At 26.7% G+C, this 19,028-nt stretch overlaps 1 protein-coding gene across 2 annotated transcripts; it reads right to left on the bottom strand.

Annotated features, from left to right (window-relative positions):
* Positions 1-2,835: 2,835 nt before the first annotated feature.
* LOC126857562 (serine/threonine-protein kinase SIK3-like) lies at positions 2,836-18,681 on the bottom strand. Of its 2 annotated transcripts, XM_050607134.1 has the most exons (13): positions 18,468-18,680; positions 15,350-15,646; positions 15,028-15,198; positions 13,754-13,877; positions 12,990-13,110; positions 11,961-12,195; positions 11,497-11,815; positions 11,014-11,147; positions 10,632-10,791; positions 10,028-10,165; positions 9,101-9,322; positions 8,015-8,211; positions 2,836-7,072 (listed from the first exon to the last, which is right to left on the bottom strand). In XM_050607134.1, the coding sequence occupies exons 1-13, from the start codon at positions 18,618-18,620 to the stop codon at positions 6,566-6,568; spliced, it is 2,778 nt and encodes a 925-aa protein (XP_050463091.1). In that variant the 5' UTR covers positions 18,621-18,680; the 3' UTR covers positions 2,836-6,565. The 2 variants fall into 2 exon arrangements, with proteins under 2 accessions (XP_050463091.1, XP_050463092.1); XM_050607135.1 differs by lacking the exon at positions 10,028-10,165 and having other exon boundaries at positions 18,468-18,681.
* Positions 18,682-19,028: the final 347 nt, after the last annotated feature.

The following is a 19,028-nucleotide window of genomic DNA, read 5'->3' as shown; positions in this document are numbered from 1 at the left end:
GGACCATTGCATGTCCGTGAGACTCATCAAGAATATTATAAGAATTAGCAAGTCAATTTAACACAGAATTTGATGTTAGCTCTTTCATTCGTTTCATAATGATTTCTCGACGAATGTCAAAGAGCTAACTTTAATTTTGTCCCTATGATAAATCAGTTGTTAGTGAAATTTCGATCAAACTTATCAGAATTTTTTTCGATCAAACTTACCAGAATTTTAACAAAGCTTCCATGAAAACAACGCGACCTTGATTAAACAATAATATGTGTAAACAATGTCTGACGAATAAAGTTTGGAAATTTTTTTGAGATAGATCGTATTTTTTGAATAAAATAAAAAACAATTAAATTAAGAGACAATGTCTCGTACCAAATCACGCGCATTAGCAACAAAATATATCGTTTTATACGCGAACTATATTTAATTATGAAAGCATCTTAGATATAAGATGGATCTTATTATTAATAACGGCTGAATCAATCAAATCCAAAGAAGCTAATCGATATAACTTTGATCTGTTTCATAATAAAAGTGTCTATTTTTGCTAAATACCCTATAAACAAAAATATTGTTTAAAGTCTCAATGTGTGTGAAAATGTTCATTATATGTGTCACAAACTCTGATTGACTCATTATCAGTGAAACGAGATGTTCCAATGGTCTCATTAAATTATGCAGAATGTTTAAAAATTGGGTTATTCTTTCGGTTAAGAAGATAAAACCCAAAGATAACTTGGTCCTCCAGTGATATGGATAAGATAAAGAAATATATATCGACGTGGAAATTTTAAATTTGAACCTTTATTCTGTATTAAATTAATCCGACGAAAAATTAGTCTAAATATTTTTATTCTCTCTCTCTCTCTCTCTCTCTCTCTCTCTCAATGATCTAATAATGATGCCTTTAATAATTATGTAATGTAATAGCGTGTCCGATAATAATAGTAATGAGTGTAATTAAGTAACAGTAGTGTAATAGCATGTCTTTTCATAAAGCATAATCTCTTTACAATGGATGCATTTTTATATATTTCTTAAATTGAATTGTACGAATAAAATATCATATGTCGGAGTTTTAGGAATAAGTTATTTAAGAATTACAAGTTGTTCTAAGAAAGAATCTTTCGCAAACGCATTCTTTGTATGGATGGCCTTTTTAGAAGCAAATTTTTCTATCGATGCATATTAATTGACTCTGAATGCAAAGCTTACAAGATTGTGTCGTATGTATTACTTTTATGAGTTGTAGAGTTTATAACATTTTGTATCAAATAAATTATGATAAATGATTCTTTTGAGAGATTTATAATAATATATTGATTATTTATCATAGTTTTCATAAAATTAAATTAATCCTAATTTCTTTAAACATAATTTACATAATTTTTATTGGTCAAATATAATAAAATTACGGCTTAATATAAAAAAGGTGTTAGAAAGAGGTAATGTACTTAAAAGAACACTTTTATATCTGTCTTTGTTTTATGACAGTTTTCGTATAGGTCTATCTCGCGCTTGCATAGGCAAGTCAATACATCTTTCTTTCTTACTAATTAAAATTCGCGTTTCATTATTCATCAAGATTACGCATAAGTATGTCTCTCTTAGCTTCATATATAGTTTTCATCGCATATTAGATGTGGAAATCATTGAGAGAAAAGAGAAAAGAAAGAAAAGAGAAAAAAATAATTTAAAAAAATTCTAAGAGTCGTTGTAGACGTGACATGTGTAATAATCATGACGTCAATTTTTTTAAAAATAATGTACTGTTATATTTTTTTAATAATATGTTCATGATCATGTATAGATTTCGACATCATCTAATTTTAATCCAATAAACTGCTGTACGTGTTAGTGCTGGATCTTTATAAACTTTCCGTAATATTTTGAGTGTTTCTGTAAATAATTTGCTCAATTTAACAGAATTTGATGTACGCTCTTTATTCCATGGTGATTTCTCGACGAATGTCAAAGAGATAATTTCACTTTTGCTCCTATGATAAATCAGCTGTTAGCGGAATATCTCAGTTAAACTTGCCAAAATTTTTAAGGCAGCTTCTACGAAGACAGCATGACCTTCATTAAAGAGATAGCGTTAATTAATAACATCTGTACAAAGAAAGTTTTGGGACCCTTTTGAGACAGGCTAATGTATATATATATATATATATATATATATATATATATATATATATATATATATATATACATATACATAAATACTATTATTATTTAAAATCTTAGCTAATTATATTTTAAATATTTTCGATAAAAAAAATATTCATCTGTTACGCTTTTTATGGTAACAAATGATATACATATTCTAATTAGTTCATATAATGAAAAAAGAAGCTTTTTAGTGTGGGATCTAAAGCGTAGCCTCGTACTAATTTGTTTAAACAGCAAATTAATAAAAAGTGGACTTTGTTATATGTAAAAAAAAAATATTATTTTCTTTTGACAAATTGATTAATGCTGTTCAATCTCATTGAGTGTAATTCATAGAATATAAAAATTACACATACTGTATAACATCTTCTTGATTTTAAATATTACAAAATAAAAAAAGAAATCGCAAAGTAGAGAAATATATATATGTCGTTTATCTAAATATTGAATTTCAAAAATATAAAATGTTAATTCATTTTTTAATATTACAGTTATATTACAGTTTTAATTTGAACAGATTTTTAATTTAATGCATAAGTAACAATAATTAAAATAATGTAAAAAAAAATTACTTAATAATAACTTTTAATTTATGATTTTTGTTATTATGAGAGAAGTCCATTTCAAATTTACAATAGCAGAAAAATAGGTGATAGAAATATGAGCTAAGTTTAAAACTACATATATTGTATTCCTTATGCATTTAACTTGATTTTTATATAATACAATTTTTTTAATATGTACATGCCCGTGATATAAACATATCTTCATTATTTAGCAAAATACTTTTTATAAAGACTAATCAATTGGCAAATATATTAGGGCTGCTCGCAACCTTTAACCTTAAAAGCAATTAATCAATCAAGTATATCCTGCACTATACGTACTTAATTTTATCTCACATACGCACATATAGTGTATGTTGTTGCGCGCGCATATATGTGTGTGTGTGTGTGTGACAGAGAGAGAGAGAAAGAGAGAGAGAGAGTGTGTGTGTGTGTGTGTGTGTGTAAGGGCTCCATAAAGAAACTGGACTTTAAAAAAGCGCCCGATGACGTGAGGCAATCTCCCTTATAGTACTGTATAATGGGATTCTAGCAACTTTCTTGCACCACGAGCATGACACTATCGTTCTTAGTTTATGTTTTATGATAGTTTGAATGAGTTTGTATTCGTCATGGCAATTTTCTAAACGTAACAATTCTTTTTTTTCTAGACTTTTTTGCAAAGTTTAAGAGAGGCAGTGAGAAAGGAGAGTAGGAAGTTGAACAACAATCATCATGTTTTTCCAAAAACACATTGATAAAAAACAACAAATAAAATATATGTATGGACATATTGTCGTGATGCAGAGGCGATAAATTACTGCCCTACACCTCCGGTCGCTTCTTTCTCACTACCTCTCTCAAATGCTGCAAAATATCTAAAGAAAAAAAAAAAAATCGCTACGTCTAGAAAATCGCCACGAACACAATTTCATTCAAATAGTAAAATAAGAACGATTATACTCATGGTGTGAGGTTTCTAAAGTATCCCACCATACATTGCTACAAGACAAATAGTCTACGCGATAGTCATCGCGGGCGCTTTTTTTAAAGTTTTTTTTTTATGGACAGCTCTTATATATTTAATACATTTATTTACATAATTGCAGCTATGTCATAAAGATATTTTAACTTCGTAAAAATTTCGATACAAAAAAACTAAAACATAAAACGCAATATTTTTTTTAGCCAGAAATATATGATACAATCTCTTTTTTTATTTAATAGTGTAATATGTGATAAATGCGTAGTAATTATTTGTACGTCACATGATAAATATTATATAGAAAATATTAAAAAATATAATTTTAAAAAATTAAAAAAATTTCTTGAATATTTTTTGTTATACAAAATTTTCTTCACAGAATAAGATAAACTATCTAATATATTGTCATAATTGGTTGAAATTATATTTTATTACTCTTTTACTATTTCTTAAATCTTAAGTGATTTAAATGAAAATCTTATATAATCAAGAGAATTAACATCATACATTTAGCATATATAAAAAGTATCAAGATAATCTTTATTTTTTTAAATAATGTACTTCATCATGTTTTATCTTTCCCTTCTTTAATAAATCATCCCATACGATACCAAACAAATCATATAATGTTAAAACACTGTGTGTGTGTATGCGCGCGTATTATTTTATATTACACGCACACACACACACACACACACACACACACACACACACACACACACACGCACGCACGCACACACCACGCACACACGCACGCACGCACACACGCACGCACACACGCACACACACACATATATATTACACATTCAGGCATCCACACACTCATATATAATTTCTAACATAAACGATAAAATTAATATATGCAAAGTGTCTGACATATTGACTGTATCAACTCTAATGTGCAGATAAAGCAGATAAAACTCAGGAGAAATGTCTTATCATTTAGTCTTAGCAATTTTGAAATAATTATTGAGAAATTAATTAAAAAAGATTGACCAATTTGTGCGGCGAAAAAAGACAACCACCCAAAAATATATGGTTGATGGGCGCTGTTTTGGAAGGAACGCTTTACAAATGACAACAGTTACATATGACGAGCGGTACATAATGTTGGATCCTCGTGTCTTAGTGATAGCATACCAATAGACCGTCTTTTCTTGTCGCTTATATTGGCCGATTTTCTTACTTAATTTCTCAATAATTATTGCTAAAATTGCAAAATAGTAAAGGACTTTTCTTCTCGATTTAATCCGCTCTAATTACACGAGAAGTGATACTCTTATTATCGGGGACACTCTGTACAATATATGTATATAACACGTGTCTATATACGCGTTCTATTTCGATGTAGCAAACGTACAACAAACATTCAACAATGTGCAGTGCTTTAGTTTAATATGATTAATCATGCTTGGTTATTTGCAGAGACTTGTGTGCTTTGGCTCTTATTAGCCCCTTTTCACTTTCATTGAATAAATAACGTAATCTCTTAGCTTATTGGATTTGATTGAATATAGCCCTATTTGCAATGTTCTATTTACAAAAAAATATTAAATAGTTATTTTAAAAAATAGAGATTATCTTGAGAAATTTGATAGTAAGTATATGATATCAAAAATTTCTTATACAACATATGTCATCTTAAAATCACATATATATACATCCATGTTTCAAACCATTTTTTAAACAATATAATAGTAAAAGAATTATATACGTGATAATATTAAATGATTTATCTGTATATCATTTATAACAATTACAAGTTCAAGTAATAAAAAATTTAAAAAAAATTACACATATTTGTAATAATAAATAAAAATATTCCACTCATGCATCCATTCTATAAGGAAAATTGAATTATATATTCACACATACTGTTATTATACCAAAAATCATTGGACATGTATTTTTTATACATGATAATTCTCAATAGAGAAATGATGCTATTCACATGTTCATATTTTTTTTATATAATTTTATATTTTAAGTACACATTATATAATTTAATGTGTACATTGTTGTCATAAATTTTTATTTACTGTAACGACATTTTCATAATGTGACTACAGTAAAATCGTTTTGTTTTATTAATATCTATTCATGCTGTAGATTGTATGTGGCACACACAAGAAAAGAAAAAAAATATATATTTATACACTTGCCAAATACAAATGACAATGTCCTTATCTTTCCATTCCTTGTAACAAATATTTAACAATATAAATCAGGAAATTTGAAATTGTTTGCCTATATCTATCTAACACAGAAAATATATATAATAAGAAAAGGAACATTGTAAATTATAATAAAGAACAATAGCATTTGATGCACATGTACCGCAGATAAAATGCATAAGACAACTCGGTGATTTATTGTGTACATCTACAACAAATACTATTGTTAATACCTATTACGCATACTAATAAACAAATTCTCTCATTAAAATTTTCCTTTGCTCAATGAGTTTTTCGCGTTTATTTAATTAAAATTAAAGAAAATAAAAAGTATATTACAATTTTAAGAATTATTAAATATGCATATAATAGTTGAATGTTTTAAAAAATATAAATATATCTAATAAATCTCCTTAATTACAACTTTGTGTTATAAATAAGATGGCTCTTATCTTATCTCTCAAAGTAAACATTAAAAATAATATAATACACTGAATGTTACACATACAAATATAATAACATAATAATGTTATTATATATATATAGGATGGCAATTTTAAAATACCGTTTGTGTATGCAACATCATGTATGCAATGTGTATGTGCAATACTGAAACAGTGATGAACAGTGTGTGTTACACTAGGAATGTAACGTAATGTATACAAAAATGTTACATTATTTGTTAGTTGTCGTCAAACAGTAATACATGAAATCAATTGCTGACAAAGTTGACTGTATTGCAATTGGTCCCCGCTAATCCTACGCATTTTTATTCCTTTCACTTCCCTTTCTTCCGATTCACACACTCTAAGTTCGATTTGTACGCCACCTGGATATTCTAAACTAAGTCCACTACCTTCTACTTCCTCCGTTGAAAATATAAAACCTTTTGGTGGCGCTCTTGCGTCTATTATTTGTTTAACACGACCTAATATAGCTTCAGAATTTAATCTGCTCGATTCATCAGACAAAGTAACCTCGACTTCGGTAGGTATTGTATTAGTAAGTGGTCTACCGATACCGCGTGTGATACTAGGTCTCAAAGGATCGCATGGCTCTGAAATAATAAAACTCGGAAGAGTGTTATAATGAGGTAATGCATCTTCAAGTGAATCAGGCGACGGCGACGGAGAAGGCGAACAATTAATTAACGTCACTTGTCCTCCGAGAACATCTGTCACTGAAATTTGCGGTGGTACCTATAAGCAAAATTTAAAAATTTGGCATTAAATATTTCAAATCAATTATATAATAATACTATATAAAATAAAAAATTGATCTTTTTACTTTATATTTCTTCTAAAAAAACAAAGCAAAAAGAATCTACTCTCTATAATAAAAAATCATTTAATGATCTTCATTATTAACATAGAGAGGGGAAATATTAAATATTATTACAATGTTTAAATGCCTAATTTGGAAACTTTGGAACAACAAAGAATTATATAATTTTCTCTCTCTCTTTCTCTCTCTATTATATATTATTTCTATAAAAAGTTATAACAAATATTATAATGTCAAAAATGTCATATAAATATAATGGTTACTATATTTACAGTTAGCAAAAGAAAAAAGTAAATAATAAGAAAATAAGTTATATGAAATATATTAATATGAAAATCTTATCTTATTTACAACATAGAAAAGTTAAATTATATAATATGTCGAGTGAATTTTGAGTGAAATGTTAATTTTTATATTAGTTAAAAATTACCATTAAAAATTTTGCATTTTGCAATTAAAAAAAGACATTTATTTTTTTTAATAAATGTTTATAAAACTTTATACCTTAATGACATATTTCTGACATATATTAAAAAAGATGGTCTTCTGCATTCTGACATATATTATAAAGTATAGTTCTAAGTCATTTGCACTAAATCATATGAGAAATTTTAATTTCAAGATCATTTTAAAGTATTAAAAATTTTTTAAATTTATTCTCAACGTCTTTTTCATTTAATAAAAAAAAAAGAAATTATTTAAATAGCATCACAATCAAGCAACACATTTAAAAAATAAAAATTTACTTTAAATTTCTTTTAAGTATAATATATCTTACTTTTTAAAAATTTCTCTTATACTAAATATTTTACATTATAACGAAGCTCTTTATGCAGACTTAATCAAGTGTTACATACCCTTGGTATTTCTACAGGATGTTCTTCTTGTATCATATCCAATGCTGGGCTATTACTAGGGGAATAACTCACGGGAGTAGTAGCAGGTGATCTATGATGCCTAAGTGGACTTAGATCTAAAGGTGTTGCCGGTGGTTGTGCTGGTGTACCGTGTACAATACTACCCTGTACTGGCGTCGTAGATAAACCACTGAGACCTATTATTAATAAATAAAAAAAATTAATTAGATGTATTAATTATAAGTTTGTTTTCATAAAAATTTTTTTTATTTCTCAAAATCAGAGATTTTATTATATATATTGAATATTTATTAAACATTTCTATTAAAATTGATAATTATCGGTTATGTATTCTGTATGTTATTTAATGTAACAAAATATTACATTATAAATTGTTTTAAAGTGTCAAAAATATAAAATTGATTATATGTTATTTTAAAAACAGCTAACTATTACAGAAATAAATAATAAACAATCATTAGATGGCATAATAGTCATTATCTTAAAATTTTCGCAGGCCAAAAAGAGCTAGACGCGGATGATAGTGCATTAGTTTTACCGAAAATAATCTTTCTATGAAACTGATTACTGTACACAGATTACGAATTTGTCTTGATCAAATATAAATAAATTCCAATTCAAGATTTTAATAAAATTCTGTTTTCTCTGCTGAAAAGATCCCTGTGAGGTTTGAATAGGTCAGTAGTAAAAGCAGTTATACGACAAGCAAAAAACTCGAGTTCGATTCCTGATTCAGCGTCACCCCGATATTTTCTCGCCTACACTTCTTTAGAAGATAAAGGGGAAGTTTATTAGAATATCGAATCTTTTATTTACACCTGATATAGGATTAAGAAAAATTCATGTCCTGTGTATTCATTCCACAGTGTAATCAATTTTATAGAAAAATTTTCTGTGAAATTGACGCACTACCATCCACATCTGGCTTTTATTGGCTCAAAAAAATTTTAATTTGTGATTTTCACTTTAGAGCCTTAGTAATTTCTTAACTTGTTGAAACAAAAAAAATTATAATAATGTGTATGTTAAATTAATAAAATATTCTTTAAAAAATGGAACTAATACCTTGCGTAATTGCTGCTACACCTCTTTCATGTACAGGAGATCCTGGAATACTTGCAGGGCTATGTGAAGGCGATGCCAATCTTTGTAACTGTTGATACTCTTGTTGAAGAGCTTGAATACCTGGTCCAGGAGCACCCGATCCTTCTGATGCCCGACGAACAGGTGAGTATCTTTCAGTAACAACATGACTGCTTGGCTCCTTATATGAATCCCTATTATTTACTAAAATAAAATATATTCTGATATAATCTAATACTGTAAATATAAGCATTCCATCCAAAATTAATTTGTATAAATTACAAAATTTTACTAATTCACATAAGTTAATAATAACAAAATATTTTTACATTACATAAAACTCATTTATTATATTCAAGAGAAAAATTCTTTTTTATATTTATATATATAAAAAAAGTTTGAAATAAATTATAAAATTTTTCCTTAAAGGAACATCCATAATTAGAACGAATTTGTTCTAAGTGAAAACATACTTTCAAGATATAAAAGTTATTCTTATATTATAAATGTTATCACACATGACTTGTTATACTATATATATATAAATTCTCTTTATCTATCTGTAGGTATATAAAAATCAAAACAAAATTAACATATAGTTACATATATTTAAAAAAGTTGAAATATTTTTTCAATGTATTTTTAAGTATAATAAATATTTTTTGTAGTTATACTATATTTTAAGTCGTCTTTTATAATAATATTGTATAATTTACACACACACACACGCACACGCACACATATACACACACACACACACACAATTTTATTCGTTTATATTAAAAAAAAAATATATATTGAAAAATATATAAATTAAACATGCTTATAATTATTAAAAATATCTTTAAACATATCTTGCACAACTACACAAAAGAAATAATTCAAAATTAACAAAAGTGCAAAAATTACCAGTACTAGTGTGATATAATGAAGATTTTCTGTGATGTGGAAGTGTTGATCCTCTAAGATGAGTTGGTAACAACCGTGATGGTAGATAAGCTCTATTCATCCTAGCTTCTACCTCCATTACCAGTTCCGAGTTTATAACTACATGCATATTACCAACCAACGAGGCATGGTGCAGTGAACACAAAAAACCATGCAAAATCAAAAATAAAACTGAATAAAACGTTTTATAAACACTAAAAAATAATACCAAAAAATATAATACAAATAATAAAAACATAAAAGCTGCAAAAAGCTTACAAAATTAATGAAATAAATATTACATCTAGATATATCTATATAGTTTATATTATATGTTGATTAATTGTTATATTATATTATATGATTATATGTTGATTAATTGTTAAAGAAGAATCAATTTTTTTGTTTATTTAATAAAAATTTAAGAAATCTCCATACTTAACATGTATATTGTTTTTGCTATTTTTAATCAAAATAATGAGCAATAAAATTGCAGACATTAAAAAACTATATAAGTCGTGCATTTTTAATAATTAATTGTGGAAAAAGGATTCAATATAATACTGAAACTTTGGCTATGTCATACCTGGCCGCTGCATAACAGTGCTAAGACCACTTCTTCTTCTTCTATCACTATTCCCATTATTACTACCACTGTTGTTACTACTCCCATCTCCATTCGCAGTACTAACACCAATACTTAATGACTGGGCACATTGTACTAATCCTGAATTGCCACTCTGTAACTGTTTGCATATACATATTTAAAAATTAAAAAAAACTTTCAATACGTAATATTGTGATTGAAGAAACAAAAGTTTAATGTTGAAACCATATCATTAAATTGTGATTGATTATATCATATTTTATATTAGAATAATTCAAATAAAATTATTGTTCTTTGTTCCACAATTGGCTTTTAAATAATATTTATCATAGATATATATATATCTATAATATATACTTACAGACTGTAATTGTTCCCTACTACCAGGTTGACTCCAGCCACCTTCTTCATCATTGTTGATATTATTACTATGTTGTTGATGAAATATGTGCAGATTTGCTCCACCATCTGAAGCTCTTCTACCAAAGCTTCCCGCTGTATATATAAATATACATGATATATAGCAAATTAATGTTCTTTCTTTAAAAGAAAGAGAGAAGTTAGAATGATTAAAAGTTTAAGGAAATATTAGTAATTTTATAATTCTTTTTATAAAAATTCTGTATAAATTATAAAATGTGTGTGCAAAATGAATTATATAAAGAAAAATCCAAAAAAATAATTAATATTAATAACATATAATTAAGTAATTAATATATATAATTACTGTTACTAACAACATAACAGACTTGAGATAAAAGATTAATTAATCACATATACATACACACATTTTACACTGCAATAAATTATTTAAAAGTTGTCTTACATAAAAATGAAAACTTACTGGCACCCAGAAGTTGTGGAGGTGGCTTCAGTAAATGCTGATCTTTTATTTGGAAATTTTGAGGTGGTTGGTGTTGAACTAAAGGAAGATTTAATGGTAAATTTGTATGTGGTAAAACTTGAGGATCCATATTGCAATGAAGAATAGGAAAAGGTCGTAAAGTTTGATATCCCGACATATGATTATAAGGATATGATGCAGGAGATTGGTGCACTGCATCACCAGGTCCAACTGTATGTCTTCTTGTTGTATGGTAAGGCGTACCAGAAGGCAAATAAAGACTACTTTTCTCTTCTGTTTCCGCTTCGGTTTCACCAAACTGTCAAAAAATATAATTATATGATATTGTAGATTTATTAATTTTAATTCATTGCAACATATAATATTAATACAGTGCTGTACTTATAAAAATAGAAATGGATGAGTCAAGTATCTTTTTGTTTTCTTTTCAGTTATATAATTACCTTCTCCAATTGATGTGCACCATCTGGCAAATAATCGCCTGATATATTTTGAATATTAGGCAAATTAGGCATTGTTGGTTCTAATCGATCAACAAGTAAATTGTATATAGCTGATACATGATCAAAAGTATTTCCTTTGATGGCTTGTAACAACGTATCTGCACTGAGTCCAGGCAATCTTAACATATTTTCTATCACTAATTGATTTAATTGTGGTACTACATCAGGATTACATCTGAGAATGTAAAGATATAAAAAGTATATAGAAATATATAAATAAAGATATATAAAAATATATAATATAGACATATTGTTGTTCATAAAGTGTTACAATGTGTTTTCTTCTAAACTTGATGTTGTACAAAAAAAAAAATGTTTTAAATCAATTTTATAGGATTTTGAGAAAAAAAGTTGATAATCTTGAATTTTAATTAAGGCCATTTTTCAATTGTGAAAATGTTAATATAATTTTTTAAAATAAAATCACTAATTTTTTTATATAAATAGGTTTCTCCTAATATATTATCAATGTATGTACATACGTACGAATGCACACACATATTATATATACATACATATATAGGACATAACCTTATAACCCTCTTTTATACAATTAAAATAGAAAAATCGAGAAGTCCTTTACCATTTTGCGATTTTTTTTCGCAATAATTATTGAAAAATTAATTTAAAAAGATCGGTCAATGTGCGAGTATAAGCGCGCGGCGAGGAAAGACCGACTACTGGTGCGGAATTGCTAGACGCATAAAGTTTTGGGAGAAACGCTTCACAAATGACAACGAATTAAATACTAATGGTGCATAACGCTGAATGCTCGTGTCCTATCGACCGCATACTAGTGGGCTGACCTTTCTCGCCGCATGCGTTTTTTTTTTACCTACTTTTTCAATAATTGTTGCAAAAATCGCAAAATAGTAAAGAACTTTTCTTTTCAGTTTAATCCTTATTTGCACATGAGAGGTGACACTTATTGCCATTCTCTTTAATATTGATGTATGACATAATACATACCCTCCAGGTTCTAATTCTACGACTCCATTTGCACACATCCATGAATGTGTTAATATTTGTGAGATACTTAAACGCCGCTCTGGTTCTACCACTAACATATGCCTAATCAATTTTTCGCAATCTAAAATGATAAAAACGTATGGTTACATAGCTTTGAATATACATTTTTTTTTTTTAATATAATCGAAATAAACAATGGAAAATATAACAAATTTAGAATAAAAAAAACTGATCGATTTGTTTAGATATGTAAAACGCCATAGATTTTTTGCAAATCTTGCATTAATTTGTAATGATAAAAAGAGTAAGTCAGTTCACTTGATAATTACAAATGTGCATTCGTGTATGATAGTATATATTTTTTAACTTAGATAATAAGAAATATTTTTTGTACAAATGATATGTAAGAAATATAAAATGTTCAAGAATCATTAAATATAATAAAACATTGTTAATAGCAGATTTTGGAAAGAAAGAAAGAAAAAAAAAGAAGAAAAAAAAAATTTGAATTAAGAAACTTCTTAAAAACAGTTAAAGAAATCTTTCAATACAAAAATTTAATTTAATTTATTGATTTCTTAAACAAAAAAAAAAAATAAATACTTTTCAAGTAATTTCTATTTCCAATTTCTTTTATCCAAATGTGTATATGTTGCTATATTCCCTCTTAATATATATATAAATCAATAAATAAAAGATAAATCATTCAATAAATTAATAAGAAATATTTCTTGTGAGAGATAGAATAGCTTGTATATATCTACCTGCAGACATAAAAAATGGTATTCTGAATTTCCCTGAGACAACTACAGATCGTAACAACTGCATGGTAGGTCCATCAAATGGTAGAGCACCACAAACTAATACATACAAGACAACACCAAGACTCTGAAACATTTATTTATTGCGCTTTATGTATTATATATTACAGTTGTAGAAAGTATTAAATTTGTACAAGTATGTGTAAATATCCTATACATAAATACACACAAATCTGTGTACCTCATTTTAAATATTCCAGCATACACAAAATATCTAAAAAACTAAACAATATTGGAAAAAAAAATTCAGATAAAAATTGTTAAGTTGCAAAATATCCTATTAAATCAACATTATTTTGTTGAAGTTTCATTTTAATGACATCTCTTGAAATTCACAAAATTTTATATATATATATATATATATATATATACATAACACACACACACACGCACACACGCACGCACGCACGCACGCACGCACGTACGCATGCATGCACACGCACACACACATATATAGAGTTTACTGAAAACTTTTAATTATGTTCAAATTTTCATGTTTCCTACTAATAAAATAATTAATTTCATTAACAAATATATATGTATATCGAGATCTATCGCGTACGAATGCCATATAAAGCTGTCACACTTCACAACGATTAGAATAACTGCAAGAATGTACTCGCCAAAATACCGCAAAGTGCGACATTCGAGCTATTGAGTTTTCCGCATAATATTGCGCATGTTTATTTTAAATATAAATTTAATTTTATATGCTATACTGAAGATGAATGAAAAAAAAACGATTAATAACGTATATATTTAATGTATATTTGTTAGTAAAATTAAATAACAAAAAATTTGTGTTCTAATTATCACCTCTTATTTGCTAATTATTTCATATAATATTGTTTTTTTACTTTACTTAAATTTTCTCATATTCAGAATGAGTAAGAAATTCAATACATATAAAAAAGTCAGTTATATAAAAAAAAAGGTAATCTTTTTAAATCTTAAAAGTGCCGTTACTTGGAAAACAAAATGTTTTATAATTACATTTCTTTTACAATTGTATAATTTTTACTTCAATATTATTTAATTTCTCAGATATTTTGTGTTGAGTATTTGAAATGGAACATTCTGTATTATATAATATATATAATTATTAAAAGAAGTATTTATGTTAATAAATAAAATAATTAGATTTTTAACTAGAATATATGATTTATGTAAAAAAAAAACAAAAAAAAAAACAAAAAAAAAAAAAACCGATAACATACCCATACATCAGCTCTTGGACCATCGTAATGCTTTCCCTCAAAAATTTCAGGTGCAGCATATGGTGGTGAGCCACACCATGTATTAAGTGGAACACCAGGTGTATATTCGTTACTAAATCCAAAATCAGCAAGTTTTATGTTATTGTCTGCATCAAGCAATAAATTTTCAGCCTGATAAAAGAAAAAAGATAAAAAGTTAATTATATAAATATGCACAAAACAAGGTAACAAAATAATTTTTATTAACAATTAGAGAGACTCATAGATTACTTTCAATTTAAGTTAATTTTAATATAATACAGTACATAACAGATTTAGAGACCTTAAGATCTCGATGAACCACTCTCTGTTGATGCAGATAACGAACGGCAAGTACTATCTGACGAAAAATTCTTCGTGCTTCTGGTTCTGGCATTCTACCATTTCGAACAAGATGATCAAATATTTCACCTCCAGGAGCATATTCTGTCACTAAATATATCATTTTTTCCGTTTCCATTACTTGATATAGTCTTATAATATGTGGATGTCGTAACCTTTTCATTATATGTACTTCACGAAAAATTTTTGCTAAGTTTTCTTCATTTAGTTTAGTTTTATCTATTATTTTAATAGCAACCTATAAAACAGTTAAGCAAATTAATAGCACAAATTATAACATGCAATATCAATATAACGTAAATATTCTGAAGAATAATTTGCAAAAATTCTCGGCTAGAGGAGATTTTTCTCTTTATTTTATAAGATTAAAAGCAAAATTTATAAAGAAAAGCTATAATTATCTTAATTATAAATTTTCATTTGATTTAATTGATTTTTTCGATCATCTTCGTAGACGACTTTTTAATATTCCATATAATATATCGCAATACGTTTATTTTATTTACAATTATTATTTACAGTTTATTTGTTATTGATAAAGAAGCGATCTCTCTCTCTCTCTCTCTCTCTGTCGAGAAATTTTTTCATTTTTTTACGAGTTTTAATTACTTTCTCCAAAATTTGTACGTCAATAACTCGTACGCGCGCATATGTTATCGTTTCTGTTATTATTTATATTATCGTTTCTATGAATTACTATTAATTATTAATTCTAGTCTCTGTAATATAAATTACAATATACATTGTTCAAATAAACATTTAATGTCTTTGAGCAAATATTAGATCCAATAAAAATTAGAATAAATTACAAATTAAATAATTTTTAAACTCATGCAAGTTTTAATAAATATATAAAAAATTATAAACGTTTCCTTTATTATTTTCTCCAATTTTCTATGTAATTAACATTAAGTATTTAAAAATTATAAATAAAATTGGAAAATTGTTAGTGTGTTTTTTAAGAATGAGTTTCTTTATTGTGCTTTCTAACGTGTTTTACTTAAATAATTTAAAAAAATACAAAGCCATTTAAGTTTTAAATGTTAAATTTGAAAAAAGAAGTATTGAATGAGTTTCATAAAGTAAGCATTTTTCATTTGCAGAATATTTTCATTTTTTTAATAACTAAAATTACAATAAAAAGTATAATGTATATTCAATATCTTTCTGAAATATCAAATATATATATAAACAGATAGGAAATATATATTCATAAAATATTTTAAACACAAAAATTCATAATCATAATTATATTATAAAATAAATAAATTATATTATAAAATAAATAAATTGTATTATAAAATAAATAAATTTATATCTGTTGAATAAAGTATAAAACAGATCTAAGGCTCTGTTTCTATAACATTTAATATGGATTTATTAATCATAAAGTCAATAATTATGCAATATATATGCCAAGAGCAATATCTTTTAGATATTAAAAAATAAAAGTATAACAATCACATACAGATGTGTACGCGCTGTACATATCATTATACTGATTGCTGACTTGGCCAATCAGCAGATTATGTTGATCTCTTATAGTATAAGAGCAAATTTATAAGAGACAATTTAAAAAACAGCTCCGTGAATTCCAAAAAATTCCATGGAAAGTCTTTGATTTTTCAAGGTAAAAAAATTCCTAAAAACTACAGAATTTCTAAATTTCTCTAGGGGATAGATACTACGCTGTCAATTATTTCTTAATAAAAATTCCAAGATATTAATAACTTTTACATTATAAATAATTAGGAAATCAGAAGGAAACTGATTTATATATATTTTTTATATATTAAGCTTTAAGAAATCAACTGGATAATAAAACATTTGTCAATTTCACACACACATGTAAAATTTACTATAAAATTTTGATTTAAAATTACAATTTTTTAAAACTTATAGTATAATTACAAAAATATGAATGATACAAAAAATTGCAATAAATGATGAACATTCTCTAATTTCTGCTAAGAACAATAGAAATTCAAATTAGATATCAAAGAATCAAATATAGAAAAGACATAAAATAATTTTGAGATATTCCATATATATTCTTATATATATCTGTATACCTCTATATATCATTATTCACAGTAATAAAAGTCATGTAAAAGATTTTATCTGTTAAGAAATATATTAATCAGAGAAAGAAAAAGAAAGAAAAAGAGAGCGAGAGAATGTGCTAAAGACATCACACAGTTTTTGACATATCATAATATTGTTTTTGACATATCATAACAAATTATCTGGTAAATTAAAAATTATAAGGATTGATTGGGTGCTATTATTTAATATTTTTATATATATACATACAAGTTTATTTATACAAATATATATTAAAAAATGCTAGTAAATATGACTGCTATTAATGTCACATAATTATAAAAGCAAGCATGTGTTAGCATAACGTCATGATAATATTGAACAAAATTATCTAATGTTCTGTTTTTTGATTTTAAGAATATGTAACATACATATTCTTATGTACATTTTCACATATACTATCTTTATAGTCATTATAGTCGTTTTATCTCTTTAGTTTTCTTTTTGATAACATTATTTATAATAAAATAAAAATTAAATTTTGTTTTTAATTTATATTTATTGTGTGTTCTACATATAAAAACTATCTAAAATTAAAGAGAAAAAACATTTTTTCTGCATTTATTTATTATTATATTTATTTTACTTGAAATGATTGACGTTATTTTTATAACAAGATTAAAAAAGTTTATATAAATTACATATTTTAAATAACGCAACACACAATATCCTCTCTTAATATTGACAAATTATAATGTATGTTTTTTTAATATTTGCTATATGAGTATGATGATAAAATATAATAATTCAAATGATCTTATTTTGTAATCATATACTGAAAATGTTAAAGTATATAACAGCAGCATACATACACACACACACACACACACACACACACACACACACACACACACACACACACACACACGCACATACACACAGTTATCCACAAGATATTAACGACAAAATGACGGATTTCATGTTTGCAACATAGATTCCTATGGCTATTCTTCTACCTTAGATTTTGTTACGACGTGGGTGGCCATTTTAACTACGGCGAAATTTCCCTTGCCAATAGTCTTTTCCAGTTCGTAATAACCGACACGTATGAGTTTGTTGACAGAGAATTCCTGGGAAACCTCATTGTGCGACGTCGGCGCGGATGCCATTTTTTAATCACTTGTCTCGCTCGTACTTAACTCGTTGCCAATTGCAGTATTGGCTAGTACGCTGTTACGCCGATAGAGGAATTATAATTGTCTTTTGAAACTGCCATCTAGCGGCAATATGAACACATTAACGTTTCAACCGATCAGAGAGAAGCTATAGGCTTGTTCCGTAATTCACTGCTAGTCATATATGTAATACTACTATATTGCTAGTCACGTATCTTCCCAATAAGCGGCGTTAGCGAAAACATTACGGTGCAGATACATATCAATTTCTCGCTTCCACAATATGTCTACGCGAATTTTGTTGAGCCAATAATATTACACATATGGCTCACGTATGCCAGCGCATGCGCATTGTGTCAAGTACGCGAATTGTGGAAGCGAAAGGTTGATATACGTCTGCAC

Source organism: Cataglyphis hispanica, chromosome 22 (genome assembly GCF_021464435.1).
Source record: "Cataglyphis hispanica isolate Lineage 1 chromosome 22, ULB_Chis1_1.0, whole genome shotgun sequence".
In the NCBI taxonomy this organism is placed as follows: domain Eukaryota; kingdom Metazoa; phylum Arthropoda; class Insecta; order Hymenoptera; family Formicidae; genus Cataglyphis; species Cataglyphis hispanica.
The sequence above is the reverse complement of the archived record's forward strand: the minus strand, read 5'-3'. Positions and strand labels throughout refer to the sequence as shown.